At 41.6% G+C, this 19,138-nt stretch overlaps 1 protein-coding gene across 3 annotated transcripts in view; it reads right to left on the bottom strand.

Annotated features, from left to right (window-relative positions):
* arfgef3 (ARFGEF family member 3) overlaps nucleotides 1–15,496 on the bottom strand; it is a 58,088-nt gene extending 42,592 nt beyond the window's left edge. For 2 of the 3 annotated variants that reach the window (XM_085182398.1, XM_085182399.1), the window contains exons 1-6: nucleotides 15,100–15,496; nucleotides 12,583–12,634; nucleotides 8,873–8,954; nucleotides 8,588–8,728; nucleotides 7,563–7,631; nucleotides 127–243 (exon numbers count right to left, since the gene is read on the bottom strand). In XM_085182398.1, the coding sequence (XP_085038524.1) occupies nucleotides 127–243; nucleotides 7,563–7,631; nucleotides 8,588–8,728; nucleotides 8,873–8,954; nucleotides 12,583–12,634; nucleotides 15,100–15,184 (546 nt within the window). In that variant the 5' untranslated portion in view covers nucleotides 15,185–15,496. Of the gene's footprint in view, nucleotides 1–126; nucleotides 244–823; nucleotides 842–7,562; nucleotides 7,632–8,587; nucleotides 8,729–8,872; nucleotides 8,955–12,582; nucleotides 12,635–15,099 lie in introns of those variants that run through there. The other variant, XM_085182400.1, reaches the window with a different exon arrangement.
* Between the last annotated feature and the right edge of the window lie 3,642 nt (nucleotides 15,497–19,138).

Below are 19,138 nucleotides of genomic sequence, written 5' to 3'. Positions count from 1 at the left end.
CATGCTTACTGTCACTTCTGTGTCAAAATGAATGCGGTACTGTGCTGTAATTTTCTACTAGTTAATGTGTGCACATATACATCTGTATAATATATCTGTGTGTATATAATTAAAGTATTGTGTGACCTCCTGTCTGTGGCGGAGCTGTAGCGTCAGGTCTCCCAATATCTGGCTCAGCGTGGCTCTCACCGCCGTGTTGATGCTGCGCTGGTGACAGCTGGACACGTAGGTCTCGATGCACACCTACACACACACACACACACACACACACACGAGCATCTGTCAGTGTGTGGTCTTTCTTATGTCACTAAACCAGAAAAACCATGACGCACTGTGCCAAGAAACCATCACAGACAGACACCGAACTGTTGGACAGATTCATAGGAGCTTTCCATGGCGTCACTGGTTACTATGGTAACCAGACAAGAGAGCAGCAGGGGCAAGGGGATGTATTGTCAGTGTCAGACATCTTTCAGGCAGATTAGAAGGTTACAGAGTAAACACTGTGCATCTGTGGAAGGTAAGACAGACGTTAGCTAGTAGCTGAGCACACACACATCAGGTATTCATCTAATTGACATAACGCTTGCCCTAGCCACCCACCCTAACCATGAAAAATGAATGCCTAACCCGAACTCAATTGTAACCCTGACACTAAAACCACATTTTGACATTTTTACTTGGGATATTGGTCCCCACAAGTATAGTAAACGTAGTTTTTGGTCCCCACAAAGATATGAATACACGCTGACACACACAAACACACAGCCATTTATAACACATGCTTTCCCGCTTTGCTTTTTGCATTTAAAATCAACTATACCATATTCTCAGGATATCTCACGGGATATCTACTCTCACCAGGAGTACAGTTAGGGTTTTTCACACGTTGCTTTGATTAATGCCATACTCTGAAACTCTTTTTTTTGACCAGGTGCAGCAGACTCCTGTGACTCGCTGGGAGATGAGGGGAAAGAAAATCAAAGAAAGAAAGAAAGAAAGAAAAAGAAAAATCAGCTCTTTTCTCCTTCAAAATAAAATGCTATCCTAGGTAGGGCTGCCACAAACGATTATTTTGATAGTCGACTAGTCACCGATTATTTTGATTAGTCGATTAATCAGATGATCATCTGTTGGACGTAAAACATACAGCTTATTGCACCAGCAACATCTGCTCTTATATAACTATCATTAGCTTACAGCTTTAAGTGTTTAAGGTCTGTGCTAACTAAAAATAAAGACAAGATGATAGTTTATTAAATGTTAATGACATTTGCAGATTGTTTCAGTGAAGTTTAATAAACTCCTTGCTATCTAAAATATAACAGGACACCGGAGTAAATTCTCGAGCATCTCACACTTCTGATAATCAGCTGTCTGCTTGACGTTTATTCAGCTGTGTAAAAACTGTAACTTTAATCTCAGCCAAACCGATTTACTCGTGAACAAATAAAATACAAAAAAAGCCAAACAATAACATTTTTAAGTTATCTAAGTGACTTATATATCATGTTTAACCTGAGTAGCGAAAGACGGCGGTGGGTTTGAAAACATCTGCCGGGAGTCCGGTGTTCTCACGGCTCTAGTGAGCCTAGCCCCCGGCTAGCTATCGAGCTAGTGGGTAACAGACGTCTCCGAAACCTAGGAGCGCTTTTGAAAATATGTGGCGTCTTGATAAACTGAGCAGATATTTGAGGTTTACACAGCTACATTCTTGCTTGAAAATATGTTAAACATTTATTTTGTGACCCAGAAAGAATAATAAGAGTAATATTAAAACTAAGTAGCTGCCGCCATTGTTGGAAACTGAGCTGGGCTGCGCTATGAATTCTGGGACACAGCTTCTTCTTCTTCTTCTTCTTCTTCAGGGTTTAACAGCAGCTGGCATCCTTGTACATGCAGTGCTGCCATCTTCTGTTTCAGTCCGTTATTACACTCTTAAATACTACTACTTATTCCTGCGTCTTTTGGGATCTTACAAAGCTTCAAGCTTCAAATCAGTAATCGTGACTAGTCAACTAATCGTGGCAGCCCTAATCCTAGGGTATTCGTTCGTTTCTGGATTGCTGGGACTGAACCAGCCAGGGAGGAAGCATGAATGCTGGTTTGCTAATGTCACAGTAAAGCATAGCGCTTATTCTACATGAAATTAAAAACAGCCATTATGAATACAATTATTTCATATAGAATTAAGGAGGGAATTCCAAGTATTTTATTTTCTGTAGCATTTTTGCTAAATATTGTCTGTCACATCTGGGTAACCTTAGAAACAATGGAGATCTTAATTCACATAACAATTCTTTTTTTTTCTTTTTTTTCCACATGAAAAAAACAAAAACAGCAAAAAAAGCCCCAAAAAACAAACAAACAAACAAACATAATACGCACTGACAATAACATAATGACACAGTGAAACCGTCAGACCTGCCCGGTCTGGGGGAGCTCCCCTCCACCTCTTCACAGGTCCCATGTCGTCAGGTTTTTGCTACTGTCCATGCAGCGCTTTACAGTCCATCCCTGATGATATTCGGAAGGCTATTTCCAGTCTCTTTTATGAGCTGCCTTCTAAAAAACAGTGACCACGTCCTTAGCAGGCCTTCCTTCTTCCAGTAGTTGCGTGAAAATACTTAGTTAAGCTCTGGTTATATAACCCACCACCCATCATCCCACATTACCACCTTCAACAAATCTCTCCCACTTCCTCCAGTTTTTATGAAATTGGTCCATTTTGAGGTTCTATATATTTCCTCCATTACTCCTATCCTATCTTTCTTTGTTGGGGGCTCTTTCTCCAGCCACCTCCTGGTAAGCGCTTTTTTGCCCGCTCCCAACAGGATGTTTATCAAATATTTGTCCCTTAAGGAGGCTGCTGATGGGATATCGCCCAAATACACAGTACAGAAATCCAAATCACATAACAATTCTTAATCCAAGAGTGGGGTTTAATGGAAGAGCTACAGAGCATGTTGATAACAAAATGTGTAAGCCAAGATATTTTTGACCAATTATCAAATTTCTGTTCCGTCCTGTGAGCTCAGAGGGGCTGAGAACTACCAGGGCCAACCTCACGTAGAGCCTAAACAAAGACCACATCTGCTAATTACATTTGAAATCTTGGCAGCCTCAGGGATGTTTTACACCACCTGCTCCCAATCAATAAAAACCCCAATACATCCTGCACCATAAGGCACTCACAGATGGCATGAATATGCATGTGAGAGGGACAAGAGAGCTGGGGAAAGGGAGACAGGACAAAAAACACACAACCTATGGTCTACTGAACATTAATGAGTTAGTCTGTGATAGTTTGATGTAAGAGTCAAACGTTTGGGAACAAGAAAATTATTTACAGTTAAAATATGGCAATTAACTGCCGAGCAAATCAATTTGGCTGATATCCATCCATCCGTCCATCCCTCCATCCACTCATCCATCCATCCCTCCGTCCATCCACTCATCCGTCCATCCATCCGTCCATCCACTCATCCATCCATCCATCCACTCATCCATCCGTCCATCCACTCATCCATCCATCCATCCATCCGTCCATCCACTCATCCGTCCATCCATCCGTCCATCCACTCATCCATCCGTCCATCCACTCATCCATCCGTCCATCCACTCATCCGTCCATCCATCCACCCGTCCGTCCATCCATCCATTCGTCCATCCATCCATCCATCCGTCCATCCACTCATCCATCCGTCCATCCATCCATCCGTCCATCCATCCATTCGTCCATCCATCCATCCGTCCATCCATCCATCCACTCATCCATCCATCCACTCATCCATCCATCCATCCATCCATCCACTCATCCATCCATCCATCCATCCATCCGTCCATCCATCCACTCATCCATCCATCCATCCATCCACTCATCCATCCATCCATCCATCCACTCATCCATCCATCCATCCATCCATTCGTCCATCCACTCATCCATCCATCCGTCCATCCACTCATCCATCCATCCATCACTCCATCCATCCATCCATCCGTCCATCCACTCATCCGTCCATCCATCCATCACTCCATCCATCCATCCACTCATCCGTCCATCCATCCATCCACTCATCCATCCACTCATCCATCCATCCATCCATCCATCCATCAGTCCATCCATCCGTCCATCCGTCCATCAGGGCCACAGCTGGGTTGGAGTCATAGGGCATGAAGTTGGGTACACCAGTCTATCGGAGGGTTAACACACTAATACATCTGAAGTGTCTGTATGGCAGGTTACATGATTTCATGTAGCTGATGACCACATTAGAGAAATGGAGCGTAAGCCTTGAGCTCCCCGTGTTTGACAATGCATGAATCGCTCAGCTCTGCCAATCCCTCCATTAAAATAAATAAATAAATAAATACATTAGAAAAAAACTGTCCCGGCCCTATTTGCCTAGATGTTATGATAATGGAGTGTTGCTGACAGCCTTTCCAGCCACCCTGAATTATGACCCAATGCAAACACAATACACTCACACACCAGATGGCCAGCCCTGACAGCACAGAGCCCATTAACACGCCATGGTGACTGGGTTTTTACGAGCTGTTAATGGACGTCAAACATCACTTAGCTGCAGGAGATGTTGCTTCTGCTGCTGGGGGAAGTGACATGACAGAAAACATTTGACATAAAACACTCGACCACGCTACGATCAGGTGGTCTGAACATTAATGACTAACATGACGTTTCTGCTCAGTATAAACAGTAGAACTGCAGAACACTTAGAACCAAACGTCCCATTGTACAGTAAGCTGTCAGCGTAAAGTCTAATCTTTGCATTGAACTGATTAGTGTCTTGAGATGTTTTGACACCGTTCTTTTATTCATGACTCCAAATCAGTTTTACCTAATATAAACCAAACTGAATGAGGCATCCATTACGAAACCGCCCAAGGAGCAAGTTATGAACCTGAGCTATCGAGAAACGGGGGATTACTTCTTTATGTTCTATAAAGACCAAAGGGGAGTCTAAGAATGACTCAAGGCAAAAAAACTAAAGTTTCTGAATTTTATTCATCAGTGTTTTTACTGCTGGTGGCCGTACAACACGGACAACCCAGTTTAAACTTTTGTGAATGAAACTGTCTCCTTGAGCACTTCTGGACTGCTTCCAGCACAGCTGCTATTTTAAAAGCATTTTCTGGGAGTCCCAAACCTTGCAGACTGCACCAGTTCCACACAGAGCAAACATTAACTTCAGTGTCAGCTTGACCCAAGTTTAATTTCAGGGATCATCACTACCCACAGGAGCTGAGACTCCAGCTACATCTCAAAGACCAAGCTGCAGGTCTGCAGCACATCCCTGTTTTTTCCCCCAGACTCAGGCTGTCAATGCAGAGTTCCACTATAACGTTCCAGAACACTGAGCACTACTATTACTACTGTTACTGTAACTATCATTACTATTAATATCATTATTATCATTATCATCTGGTGCAGTGCCACCCAAGGAGATGACCTTGAAGGGGTTGATGTGTCATATTTGAATTTGTGATTTTAAGCCAGTTGTGATCAAACCTCCAAATAAAAGCAAGTAAGATGTTATCTGTTCTCTTAAACCCCATTCACTGTGAACCCAGCAAAACAGAAGGGCTTAATTAATGTCTCTATTGTGATTGTAGATAAACTAGACGGAAACAGTTTGAATATATAATCACTTCTGGCATAATCTATAGTTTAATATAGAACTGAACCTGCTGACCTTCAAGGCCGGGGCACCGCCTGACGTGTGCAGTATGTCATCAGGCAGGCAGTGCTGGACATTTATCCAATCTCTCTAGCTATACGTTCTCATGGTCATTATAAGTACACTGTTCAGCAGAAATCAAAGCAAGCTGAGGCTTGTACTGGGAACAGATGTTCTTGATTACAGCAAAACTGATGAAGATTACACAGACGTGTTCCAGTAATATGATGATGATACAGCCTTAAAAACCATGAGTAAGAAGATTTGTACAGATTGCTAAGCCAGTGAACCTGCTGCACACCTGGGTACTTCCATCATGTCACGGTTTGATTGGTTTTATTGGCAAATATTTTCATCTGCACAGCCCTGCCTCTTTGTTTGTGTGTCTGTTGGAAAACCATCTCACTTTTCTGAATAATTGATGAGATTACAGTATGAGACGAGGCTTGAGGGCAAGTGAGGACAGAGAAATGCTTCAAGTTTAAAAAAAAAGACCCATGTTCAGCTCACTGTGCTAACAGTTCACTTTCCTTAAAAAATAAATGCAACGCCCTCTATCATCGGTTCAGTCTGAGACAGCCTATTCAAAGCTGGTACTATGAAAAAAAGTCTGCGTCATGAGGCAACATGCAGGAACAAGCTAAACAGAAAATTATTTTTAACATGTTTGAATTTTCCTTTGTGAAGCTCGTTTGGCCGTCCAGTCCAAGTTTAGTCCGGCCCATAAAAGTCTGTCTAATCATTTCAGAATAATTCCAGGCGACAGCAATACAGAAAAAGCCTAAAACTTAACCCTTTAAGACCTACCATAGAACCAAGTCTGCCAGAGCTTATATTATATGTTTACATGCTGTGGAGCCATTTTTGGGAGCATTTCAAGTTGCTATACATCAATACAACCATTACAGCCCAAATTTTAATAATATGTCCGCATTAAGTGCATAGTAATTACATAAATTGCAAAAAAGTGCAATAAACTACAAAACAATTGAAAATCATTTTTGTTTTTTTAACATATATTTCTAGTTAGAGAAATTTAAGAGGCTTATCCCTCAAAACTGTAAATACAAAAAAGTTGCACAAACTAGTTTCCCACCACAGGAAATTTATTTTGAGTGTCTTCATAGTTTTATTTTTGAAATACACCAATTTTTATATACTGCAGGAAAAATGAAAATAAATATTATAGTGCAAATTTGCAAAAAAGCAGCATATGCATCAAAATAAACTATTTCCAGCAGTGCAATATGAGTCCTAAGCATCCCAGAAACCACACAGAAAGTCATAAAGTCAAACATAACTTTTAAAAACACCAGTATAGGCTCATGAGGCCCTGATGGTAAAAAACTACATTTCCGCAAAAATGACGTCACTTCCGGTTTCGGGCAGGTCATGGCGGACATGCGATAGTTCGCACTGACGTCTATTCCAACGTAGGAAGTGTTACAAACAGCTGATCGGATCAGCAAAGCGTGTTTCTGGAATATTATGTTTTTGTTGCTGCAAGTGCTTTTTATGCAGTTTTTGCAAAGCTATATGTGGAAGGAAACTGTGACCGAGGACAAGCTGATGGCATAAGATGTAAGTACAACTCCTCCGGTTTCATATGCAAAAAAAATTACTGCGCTAGCTCACGTGGTTGCAGAGCTACCGGGATTTTAAAATAGTTATGCAAAACAGAGCGTGCCCGCTCAGACCGGTTTTAAAGGGTTAATGTAAGAGCTGGAAAAAGAATCCAGGAAAGAAATTTCTGCACAGCGATGAAGTCTGTGAATGTATTTATTTATGCATTTATTTACTGCCAAGTAAAAGCTCATGTATCTGATTATGAAGATGAGTCACATCAGTCTCAGGCTTCCCTACCTCAGCAATCCGGAGGATGGAGTCTCCATTAATGTCAAAGTTTGGTGAGTAGGTGATACAGAGCAGGACCTGCACACAGGAGAAACACACTCTTAATAAGCAGGGCTAATTCTGAGGCGACGCTTCTCTTGTCTTTTAAAACACTGGCAGACAGATTTAACAGGTCATGAAAACGACTTTAGCTGATATAACCTGATTGCAAATGTAAGCACTGCATCAAAAGAAGTTCACAATAAGTTAAACACAAATTGGAAAGATCTGAGAAACAAGAAAAGGAACGTGGGAAAGAAAAAGATGAGCAGAGAGCTCACAGGAAGCGTTAAAAGCTGCAGCGTTTCCCTTCAGCTGTACACTACATCCCTCTACTGAACTTAAAGTGGAGCTGTTATCATTATCATAAAGTGCTAAACTGCTTTATTTCCATATTAACTATGCCCAAAGCTGCAAACGAAGTTAATGTATATATAATTAATAGCTGTGAGCCAAAAGCTCAGGATGCTCTAAAAACTGTTGGCTCAGTCTGATTGGCCCTTTACAAGGGCCAATCAGAAGAAAGCTGGTCAGTAACAGCAAAAGGGGGAGGAGCTAAACCAGCTTATTTCAGGCAAAGGATGACACGGGAGCTGTACAAAGGCCAAATAAGATACTTATTTATAATAAGTAATCATGCAATCATGCAAACCTATTCCAGTAGAGTCCAAGAATAAAATATGGAGGTGGAAATCGCTGCCACAGCAGGTCCACTTTCCACAGGCTAAGTGCACTAAGGAGCGTGCTCCAGGAAAATAAAGTCAATGTTAGAAAATAACATCAGTTTTGGGGTCTAAATGATTAGAAATTGACACTATTTGAAGTGTGTTCACATTAAGTATAGCTACATGATGAGCAGTCCAGTTTCACAGAACAATTTTCAGCACCAAGGACAGCACCGACTGCACCACCACGAAGCCTGGAAGTTTCATGCATGACACAAGTACAAGCATCTGTCATCATTTCAGCCCCAAAAACACCTTCCCAGGTCTTACTTTCATAACTTCCACCTGCAAGTCTTCATGGAGAGATGGGGTAACTCTGATAGCCTCCAACATCTGGCTGAGCAGCTGTTTCTCCAGTGCCTCCACGTCCACACTAGCTCCACCCACAAACCTGTCCTCACACAGGAGTTTCTGTGTAGAGAAAAGCTACAGCTTCAGTTTGTACATTCCACTTTAAGCTGGTGTCAAAGTTCAATCAGAAAGGTTTAAATAAAGACGAATAAAATCCAAATAAATAAATAAAACCTGTATTTATACATTTGTGTCTTCCAGTACCTGCATGCCAGTAAGTGCAGTCTGTCCCAGTTTGGTGTTTTTTGACTCCAGAGCCATCTGTAGAGGCAGCAGACATCGCTCTCTGGAAGCAAACACAACACAGTAATGCAGGCAGTGCAATCACAGCTCTCTACAATCTCTGAAGATTAGCTGACACGATCACAGGCAGTCAGGGATTGGTGTCAATACAGTGAGCGAACACAGATTTTGGAACAGAAAAAAATGCTAAATATGGAGTGAATAAATCTTCGAGTGGAAGTTAATAAATTAAGCTTTTAATAAGTGAGTTCTCATCAATGATTAGTGGTTGAAAATGGTTATGTTGCATAGGTGGAATATCTCTTAAAGGCTGTGAAACTGTGTGTGCAGATTATCAGAACGTCTCCTTTTTCACCTCCATCATAAATCTGTGCCCTCCTCCAAAACCGAAGCATTATCGTTTACAATCGTTAGAGTAACGAGTCAGGAGGAGCAATTTACTTGAGCTTCTCTTGTCTGGCAAAAGGTTTCATTGGCCAACCGGTCTGATGGGTGAGGGGAGCGTAAGTCATGAAGTTGAACTACATTCTAGTTCTTGTGTCCTTAGAGCTGCATATGGGCTGGGCTGGAGGTGGGTTGCAAAGCAGCTTGCAGAAGTGCCACACTGTTTTCTTGCTAAGGTCGTGCTCAATTAACCTCTTTCCTGATGAGTTTACTGCTGGTTTCAAGTCACTCTGTACAACATGGTGTCTGTTTAATAAATTGTGGCCCACAATAACATCCAGAAGGATATAAAGCAAAGTCTGCGGCAGGGTGGGCCAATCATATCACACTACACGAGCTCACAATGTCAGCTGGTTTCTCAGTCAGATCCGCCCGTCACACGAGCAAAATGCTAAGCTTAAAACTTTGCCCTGGGAACCCAAATAATCTCAGCAACCACATCCTTTGCTAAATAAGCTTTTCACTGTAGCTTCACGCAGGTATCTTTGTGTAAACCAGCCACTGTGCTGCTTCTCCCGCCGTTTCTTCCCTCTCTCTTTCCACTCGCTCGGCCTCCATCTCCCTCTTGTTATTTGTGGTTGGTTGAGTCACCGCGCTCTGCTGCTGATTACAGGATACTGAGCTTCATCTCTGCGCTCTCAGGCTGCTCTGAGCTGCCACAACTCGACCACTCAAGCAGGCTGTGCCACAGTTTGCACGGTAGTTACACACAACCAGAGCATTTATGAGCAACAAACAACACAGACAACAAAGTCAAAAGACAATAAAAAGGCAAACATTTGGGTGAAAAACATTGAGAATTTGTCATTTAAACACCAAACAGTCACTTTTGAATTTGATTATTTATAATTAAATACATTATAAACTAATCTTCCATCAGTCTGTTCTTTAGCACCTCTCCTTCAGAGATAACAGGCATGAAGTCTTATCTGTAGAGCCAGAAGAACACACTACTAGAGAAATCATGGCACTATATTACAAAGACATTATCATCAATATTTAATCTAATACGCTCTAATAAAACAACACAGATTATCACGTGAATAATTCATGCCGTGTTGGGAATTTACGGGACCATCACGAGCTGCTGGCCACCAGCAGCAGCAGCTCCATCCACTTTACACTTTACTGAGCTTTACTCACAGAAACAGTCACAGATTACTGGATTTCAAACTCACTACAGCGACTGCAAGAATCAGGCAGATCATATTTTTGCGTCCCTCTAAATAAAAAACTCCACCAAGAGATCACTGAACTCTAAAAATGTCCAACTGGGTTTTTTGGAATGATTTAATAGGTGATAGCACAAAAGCACTTGGACTCAGTAACACAAACTCTTACATTAGAGAGCTCAGGTGTTATCAACACTGCTTTTTCTCTCAGCTCTTTTAGCTTGTAGTGTGTGGTGCTCTCGTACTCATTTAAATAATAAAAATACTGAAAACTCTGAGTTAAACTGTACGATAACAAGAAAAATACTGCAGCTGTACCTATCATTGCTTTTATTGTGACGGGGACCAAACTCACAAAATAAATATAGATTTGAAACTAGTGAATAAATAATAAATAAATAAATTAAATTAAATTAAATTAAATTAAACTAAATTAAATTAAATTAAATTAAATTAAATTAAATTAAATTAATTTTTTATTTTTTTTATTTTTTTTATTTTTTTTTTTGCCTGTCCCATTTGGTTCTTTAGCCATCAGAATTGTTGTCTGAAGACCAACAAGGATACCCAATGGATTTATTTTGCCAAATGGATCATCATGGCATTGCCGTATTGGTCCATTTGATCGACCTTTGTTTTAATTAATTAAATTAATTAATTAAATGTATATAAAATAAATATAACACTGTGTTAAATAAGATTTGAAACTAGTGAAAGTGTTTACTGAGGTCAAGGGTCAAATGGGAAATACGGCCTTTTTAACCAGAGGAGTCGCCCCCTGCTGGCCAGCTGATTTGTTTACCGAGTCAACTGCTTTAAAAAATTCATGTGTTTTTATTTTAACACCTGTAGTGATGTACTTAAATCTCTATACAATAATAACTCAAAAAATAAATAAAATTAAATAAAACTAGGCATTTTCAAACAATTTAAACTAAATTAGAGATTAGACAGGCCAGTTCTTTATCTGTTTTTAGTCACTCTTGAAAACCCACCTCTTTACCCTGACCTTTGACACCACGTGAGATGTTGGTTTTTTATTTTTTATTTTAGTGGTTTTTAGGTGATTCGATGCTGTTTTATCTTGTTTTTGTTTTAATATAGGGCTGTTTTAATTTTATGTTTTATGTGTTTTATTTATTTATTTTTGCTGTTTTCTGTTATTCTATTGTTTTAACTTATTTTCTGTACAGCACTTTGTTCCTGTGCTGGGTATTTTAAAGTGCTTTATAAAGAAAATTGGATTGGATAAATCGAATAAAAAGCAAAAACTCAAGAAGCAATACTACAAAACTACATAGAAAATGTATATCTATCTGTAAATAGTCTATGATCACAGTGTATATCTGACAGCCCAAAAAAGGGTCGTGCTTGTCAAAGTAGCCTCAGATACACATAATAATAATAATAATAATAATACATTTTATTTAAAAGTGCCTTTCAAGACACCCAAGGACATTTAACATTTAACAATAGAATAAAACAAAATAGAACAATGACAATAAAGAACAGCACATAAACAAAAGCACAAGATAAAATAAACAATAAACAACAATCTTAGTGAAGATGCAGATTTGAACAGATGAGTTTTTAGCTGTCAGTGTGTCCAGCTACTGCAGTTTAAACTGATCACTTCTCTGACGATCAAACGTCCAAACTGAAGCCGAGCTCAGAGCTCGCGCTCAGTATTTGCATTATCAACTCAGAAATGACTCCTCTGTCATTTTAATCTATTCAAATCAGGCAGCTTTGACAAAACTGATGTTTTAAGCCACAAAGTCCAGTTTAAATTTCAGTATTCAGTTATCGGTGACAGACTGGCGATTTGTCCAGGGTGTACCCGGCCTCTCGCCCCACAATAGCTGGGACGGGCTCCAGCCCCGATAAGGATAAGCAGAAGAGAATGAATGAACACTATCAGGTTAGCTAAAGGCAGGAACGTTTCACACTGTGGAAGACGCCTCCTTCAAAACAAACCACAGACTGTCAGCAGGTTCTAATTACACATTTTTATTTTCACGCTTTCGAGAAGAAAATCTGTCACGTTCAACTTACCGAAGCTGTGAAGGGGAAATCTTTGCTGATCCATTCTGAGACTGAAGCATTTCTATTGGAACAAAGAAACAGACAGAGTCATTTTCATTCATAGAGAGTCCATGAATGAAAAGCTGCATTTCAATCAGCACAAACATGCGAAACAGTTGAAGAAATATTCTGCATTGAATATGTTCTCATGCCAACAACCTCTGAACCCAGCGAGCCGCTGAGTGACGCTACTTTCATTACCATGAACACAAACACTGCACTCTACTTTGACTCAGTCCCACAGACACAAATACTCACTACAGCACCACATGCAGATTGATTTACTGCCTGAAAAAGGAAAGGATTGGATCTTATTCACGTGACGCCTGACTGAAAGATGCGGGGCTAGCTGACTCATTTCTGTTAAAATTACAGATTCAGCATGAATGCCTGAAACAGGATGCCCCACATTAAACGTGAGCTTGTACTTTAAGAAAACCAAACACCAAAACATCTGTACAGTCACATTATGTTGAAAGCCGGCCGACAGTCACAGCGCACGCTGCATCCTCCTCCTAACGTGACCTCGGTGAGCTCAGAGAGAAACTTTCACCTCCTCTTTAAACTTCCAACCAACTCTGACTGCGTGCCACGTTTTTCCAGCAAAAAGGTGAAATATGAGACTTGCTGACATCTCTAAAATCTGCCATAAATCTCTGCACGTGCGTCATACTTTCTGTGTCTGCCAAAGCTTAGTGAACAGCAGCTTGGTCCCTGCACTGAACTCTCTCACATATGTTCTCTGCATCATCTGTTCAGCATCCTTTACATCCGCAGACGACCATGACCTGCACAGTGACTGATGCTGTGGGCGTGTTTCTATTCATGCGAGCGGTCTGTGACGAAAAGAGCAAACAACTGATATATGATATCATCCTTTTTGGAAAGTCACAGTTCAGGCCTTTTGTGCATGTGTGTATATGTGTGTATATGTGTGTATATGCAAGCATGTGCCTGGAAAGGGCTCTTTGGACATACCCAAATAGGTGTGTGTGTGTGTTTACGAGTACACAATGACCCCTTCTTCAGCGCAACCTGAACTCATTCTCTCCTTGCTGTCTCAATGAGTTCCACCTGCCACTAAAAGGTCACGCTGACCCGTTTAATGCTAACAGTCTCCTCGCTGACGTCGGTGGAAATCGTTTTTCACCGTGTGCTTATATATTTTGGCTTCTGTGGCTCGTTCTCATTGTTGTCACTGAAAGTCACATGATTTGTGTTCGGCCGCATGATTCGTTTGTGAAAGGTCATTGCCGGTTTCTAGCTTGCTGGATTAAGTGTAACAAAGCTCAGAGGATTATTTGACAGGATTCAAACCGAGCTCTAACTTGATGACCCTCCGTATCCACAGTTCACCTGTACGCCATCAGCCTTGTTCCAAAAACTCATCCTGCAGAACTGAAAGATCACACAGTGATGCAGAAGTGCTAAAAACTGCAGTTCCACTAACGTCCACTTGGGGCTGACACCACAGAGGATTCAATCCTCATTTACTTTCTTGTTAAAAGGCCCAATTTTACTGCAAAAACAATCAGATTTGCAGCCTGAAGCATTAAACTCTTTTAGCTTCATGTGATAATTGGGTTTCTCATAACAACTCTGAGAATTTCTGTCATAATTCATCCACCTGGATAATGAAGCTATGTTGGCTGGAGTCCCAATCAGACTTTGCTACTCATTATTATTATTATTATTATCATTATTATCATTATTATTATTATTATTACTATTATTATTATTATTATTATTATTATTATTATAACTATAATAATAATAATAATTCCAAAACAGTGTGGGAGCTTGAACACCATGGTGTGTCCGTTTTTGTTATTGCTTGATGTGATGTGTGTGTGAACTCTTTGGTGCATAAATATTATTAAGACATTTTAAACCATATTAACTACATTTTATTTCATAAAGAAACCAGAGCAGGACTCCTTTGTTTCTATATTTCCCTCCACAGTGAAGCTCGTGTCTCTCGCTGAGGCGAGAACTCGTGAAAAGCACTGAACTGTGCAGACAGACAGTAATGAGACAGCAAAGAGTTTCTGCTCAGTCTGGAAACCTCTGAAGAAGCTCCTTCATGCTTTCTTCGTCTCTGTCAAATACTCCCAACTTATTGCACTAATGAATCAGCAAATATTTGCCTTGTGTGTTTTTCTATAACGATCCAATCTAATCGTCTAAAGCCTGACTGGAGCATTTACCGTATTTCTTTAAGAAAGGCTGACATTTGGCATTATAAAACAGGTGCGGAGCTCAGCACAGGGGCATGGCAGCCATATGGCACCGTGGCTGCTCAGATGAATCTGTTATGGTCCTAAAGATGTCCTGGCTTTTTGCCTTCACAGCCTCTGGGCTGAGTGCAGGAGCTGCTCTCGGGTTCCTAAAAGCTAAAAGCAGGTGAGAAGTCGCAGGTTCCCCTCATCCCTGCTCTCCCTCCGCCTCCTGTTGACAAAGAGCCCGGAGGGGCTGCCGTGCACTCACCGCAGGCGTAGACGCAGGCATCGCGGATGCCTTTGTGTTTGTGGCCGGACGCGTCTTTCTGCAGCTTCCTCAAGATTTCCTCCATGCTGGTTTCAAAGACGAGACGGCTTTAAAACAGCAGAGCGCAGAGGGTGGGTCTGCGTGTCCGAGGGATTTTATGGGTGCTATGACAGCGACAGCATCCCCGAACCCCCCCGGGGAAGGCGATGATTCATTCCTAACCGCCAGCCAATGATGTCAGGCCAGCCGCCGATCCTGCGAAGGTGGAAGCGCGTGTGCGTATTTTCCCAAACCCGAGGCTTCGGCCTTCAGAAAGAGCAGCGCCGATCAGCTGACGTGCGACAAATAGTCGTGTCAGCCTGCTGCCCGTCCAGCCGCGGACACACGCACGGAACAAACGCGCTTTGCTCGTGTCCGTGGCTCGTTTATCCCTCCGCGCTGCCGCGTTGGGAAGTCCGTTCCAGCGGATACTTGCGCTCTTCGCGGAAACCAGATCCGGTTTTTCTTATCTTAAGCTGCCTGCATGGCAGGAGCACGCGCACAGCTCTGCGCGGTGAGCGCCTTCCGCTAAAAGGTGGATTCCTGTCCAACATGGCAACACAGTATTTACACGCTCTCCCCACGGGGACGTTTGAAACCGCGGCAGCGACGCTGGAGTCACTGGAATGGGATTTCCTGCGGTCTCAGCCGGTGACAGGTGGAGGAAGCTCGGGCACAGCTGATAAGGCGATTCTGCTTTCAGAGTAAAGCACAAATTCTAAAACAATTCATATCAGTCCGTCTTATTTTCATTTTTGCCCAAAAAAGGCTCAGCTCACAGCTCAAAAGCTCAACCTCAGGGATATGAAGTAATATGAAGTCAGTGTGCTTCAGTGTCCAGAACTGCAATTCCATTAACGGCCACTTGAGGCAGATTGTAAAAGAGCGTCAGTCAATCTGGGAGTCCTTTAAAGAAATGGTTCCCAAACTTGTATTTGCTAGGCCCCACAACCACACACGCCCATTTTTTGCTCCATTGCGTTTATTTCACACCTCAAACATTTAGTAAACAATTAAGCAAATACAAGTAATCTGCAATAAATTACAGGTCGTAAGAAAATAAACTACTAACTCTTTTACGCTACGTCGGCACCTACACGGGTATTTTTGAACACGCAGCTGTTTCGTCCACGTAAACGGCGTTTCGAATCACCGAAAACTGAGATTTTTTAAAACTCCTTTTTTTGCGTTTACGTGTGGACGAGGAATACAGAGTTCGTTACGCAACATCAAAGGTACGTGCCTTTTTTCATGTCAAGCTGTGCGCCACGTTATGTTTTACATGAGATGAATTGCAGAATGGCAGATAGAGACAAAATACACACGTGATGGCAGCTACATTGTAGCCACAGCCACCCTGGTGCGCTGACAGAGGCGAGGCTGCCGGACACTGGCGCCACCGGGCCCTCTGACCACCACCAGTAGGCAACAGGTGAAGTGTCTTGCCCAAGGACACAACGACCGAGACTGTCCAAGCCGGGGCTCGAACCGGCTCCAACCTTCCGATTACAAGGCGAACTCCAAACTCTTGAGCCACGATCGCCCCACGATTGGTGATGCTTCATCTCCTGTGTTGCGTTTGTGTGGACACCCCGTCAAAAACCTGTCAATTATGCTAGCAGTGTCCAAGCGTTCTTTTTTTTTCATACCGCACCCCCCCCTGCAATGGCTCTGGCCCCCCATAGGGGGCGGGCCCCACACTTTAGGAAGCTCTGCTTTAAAGAGACATTTGAAAGGCCTCTGAGCAGTGAGAGCTGTGGGTGCAAAGGCATTTCAGTTCCTGTTGAAGGTAATAGGATGACACCCTCTGATGGCACCCAGTGAATTTATCCTCATTTTCTAGTCATTCTGTATAAAATATGAAGATCATTTAATCCATAAGTGTCAGAAGGAGGATTATTCTGGATATGCTCACTGGCTAATGCGTCGACTATCCCCCCCTGAGGCAACTATTGCTGTGATTTGGTGTTGCCCCACAGCTTTCCATATTAAAATACCAAACTTCAAAGCAGAGACAGCATAGAGACTATAACAGATGGATGAAGTAACAGTGACATCATCACCCACTAGTTTCCAATCCTGCATTTTGAAGCTTTGGTTTTTGTGTTTGGACTCCAAAGAAGTTTTCATATTTTTAACGAGAGGCTGGAACATGAAGTTATAAGCTAATGCTAGCTAGCTTGATTAGCAAGCTACAGCGATAAATTGTAAGAGCACAACACACAGACACATTACTGCTAATAATAGTAATAATAAAGGACCAATGAAATATCAGAACAAATGAGGCATCATCATGACTACACTCATCTTTTATATATATTTCCCCTTCAGTTCGCTGCCATCATCTACCTGCTCAATCGTGTTTACACCCATCTGGACCAGCCGGCGAGCACTGTGAGGGTCATGTTTTTTGACTTTTCTAGTGTTTCAACACCATCAGGCCGACCCTCCTGGGTGATAAGTTAGCAGCGATGCAGGCGGATGCTTCTCTGGTGTCCTGGATTGTTCATTACCTGACAGGAAGACCACAATATGTACGTCTCCCACAGTGTGTGTCTCACAAGGTAATCAGCAACACAGGGGCACCACAGGGCCTCTCCCCCTTCCTCTTCACCCTCTACACCACAGACTTCAGCCACTGCACAGAGACCTGCAATCTTCAGAAGTTGTGGCCAGTGCGATCCTCTATGCTGTTGCATGCTGGGGGAGCAGGCTGAGGGTAGCAGATGCCAACAGACTCGATAAACTGATCCGTAAGGCCAGTAATGTTGTGGGGATGGAGCTGGACTCCCTCAAGGTGGTGTCGGAGAGGCGGATGTTGTCCAAGATAAAGACAATGTTGGATAACACCTCCCACCCACTCCATGACGTGCTGGTCAGTCACAGGAGCTCGTTCAGTGAGAGACTGAGATTACCCATGATGCACCACTGAACGACACAGGAGATCTTTCCTGCCTGTGGCTCCACTTAACACACTGGTTACTGCTACAGCTGCACATGTTTCTTTTTCAGCTATTTATTAATAAGTGACTTTATGTATGTATGTATGTATATATATATATATATAGTACTATTCTCAGTTAGCGTATTGTCTGTCTTGTTAATGTTTGTTTATAATGGAGCACTGTAACAAAAAATAATTTCCCCCAGGGATCAATAAAGTATTCTTATTCTGATTATATTATACTAAATATTAGAATAATTAGAATATTATATATACTATATATTATTATATATTATACATCTTTTATATACAGTCTGTGCTTGAGGCCAAAGTCCTTTTAGAAGCATGTCTTGCCAGTCTGCAGCCATCATGAAAACCCAGCTGGACTCATTATCATTATTCTATATTAATAACATAACAATGGTCACCGAGACATAACAACTGCAGGTTTAAAATCCATAATCAATCATTAATCATTAATCAAATCTACTTTCTTTCAGTTTCATATCACTCAAAGAAAACTGGCAGAACCACTACTGCATATTTAGCAAGCTAGCATCCAATAACATTCCTCTTCAGCATGCTGGACATTAGTTTATATCTGATTACATAAAGAAGTTATAGATTTTAGGCCTGGCTACCATTTTCCTCATCAGGGTACTGAGACAAAGACTGAAGCATTAAGTAAAAGTTAGCCAGTGTCTCCATGATAGTTGAGAAATCATCTGCCTTGTAAGTGTTTTCCAGTTTTCAGTTTTATTTGTCATATGCAAGTTAGCACAGGGTCAACATTGCAATGAAATGTGTTTGACGAGCAGCAGTCACTCAGCAGCATGATACAGTAGGAGAAAATATAATAAAATATAATAAAATAATAAAATAATAAAAAAATAGAAAAATAGTAAGGAGCAAAATATTAGAGAGACATGGTAAAAGAGAAAAGATGACTACATATATATGTATCTATAAATATAAATATATGTACACTAGTGATTAAATAAGAAAATCTTGTAAAGAAATATGACGGGAGGGCAGATGGGATATTGCACAGGAATG

The sequence above is a fragment of the Neolamprologus multifasciatus genome, chromosome 13 (genome assembly GCF_963576455.1).
Source record: "Neolamprologus multifasciatus chromosome 13, fNeoMul1.2, whole genome shotgun sequence".
Lineage (NCBI taxonomy): Eukaryota > Metazoa > Chordata > Actinopteri > Cichliformes > Cichlidae > Neolamprologus > Neolamprologus multifasciatus.
The sequence above is the reverse complement of the archived record's forward strand: the minus strand, read 5'-3'. Positions and strand labels throughout refer to the sequence as shown.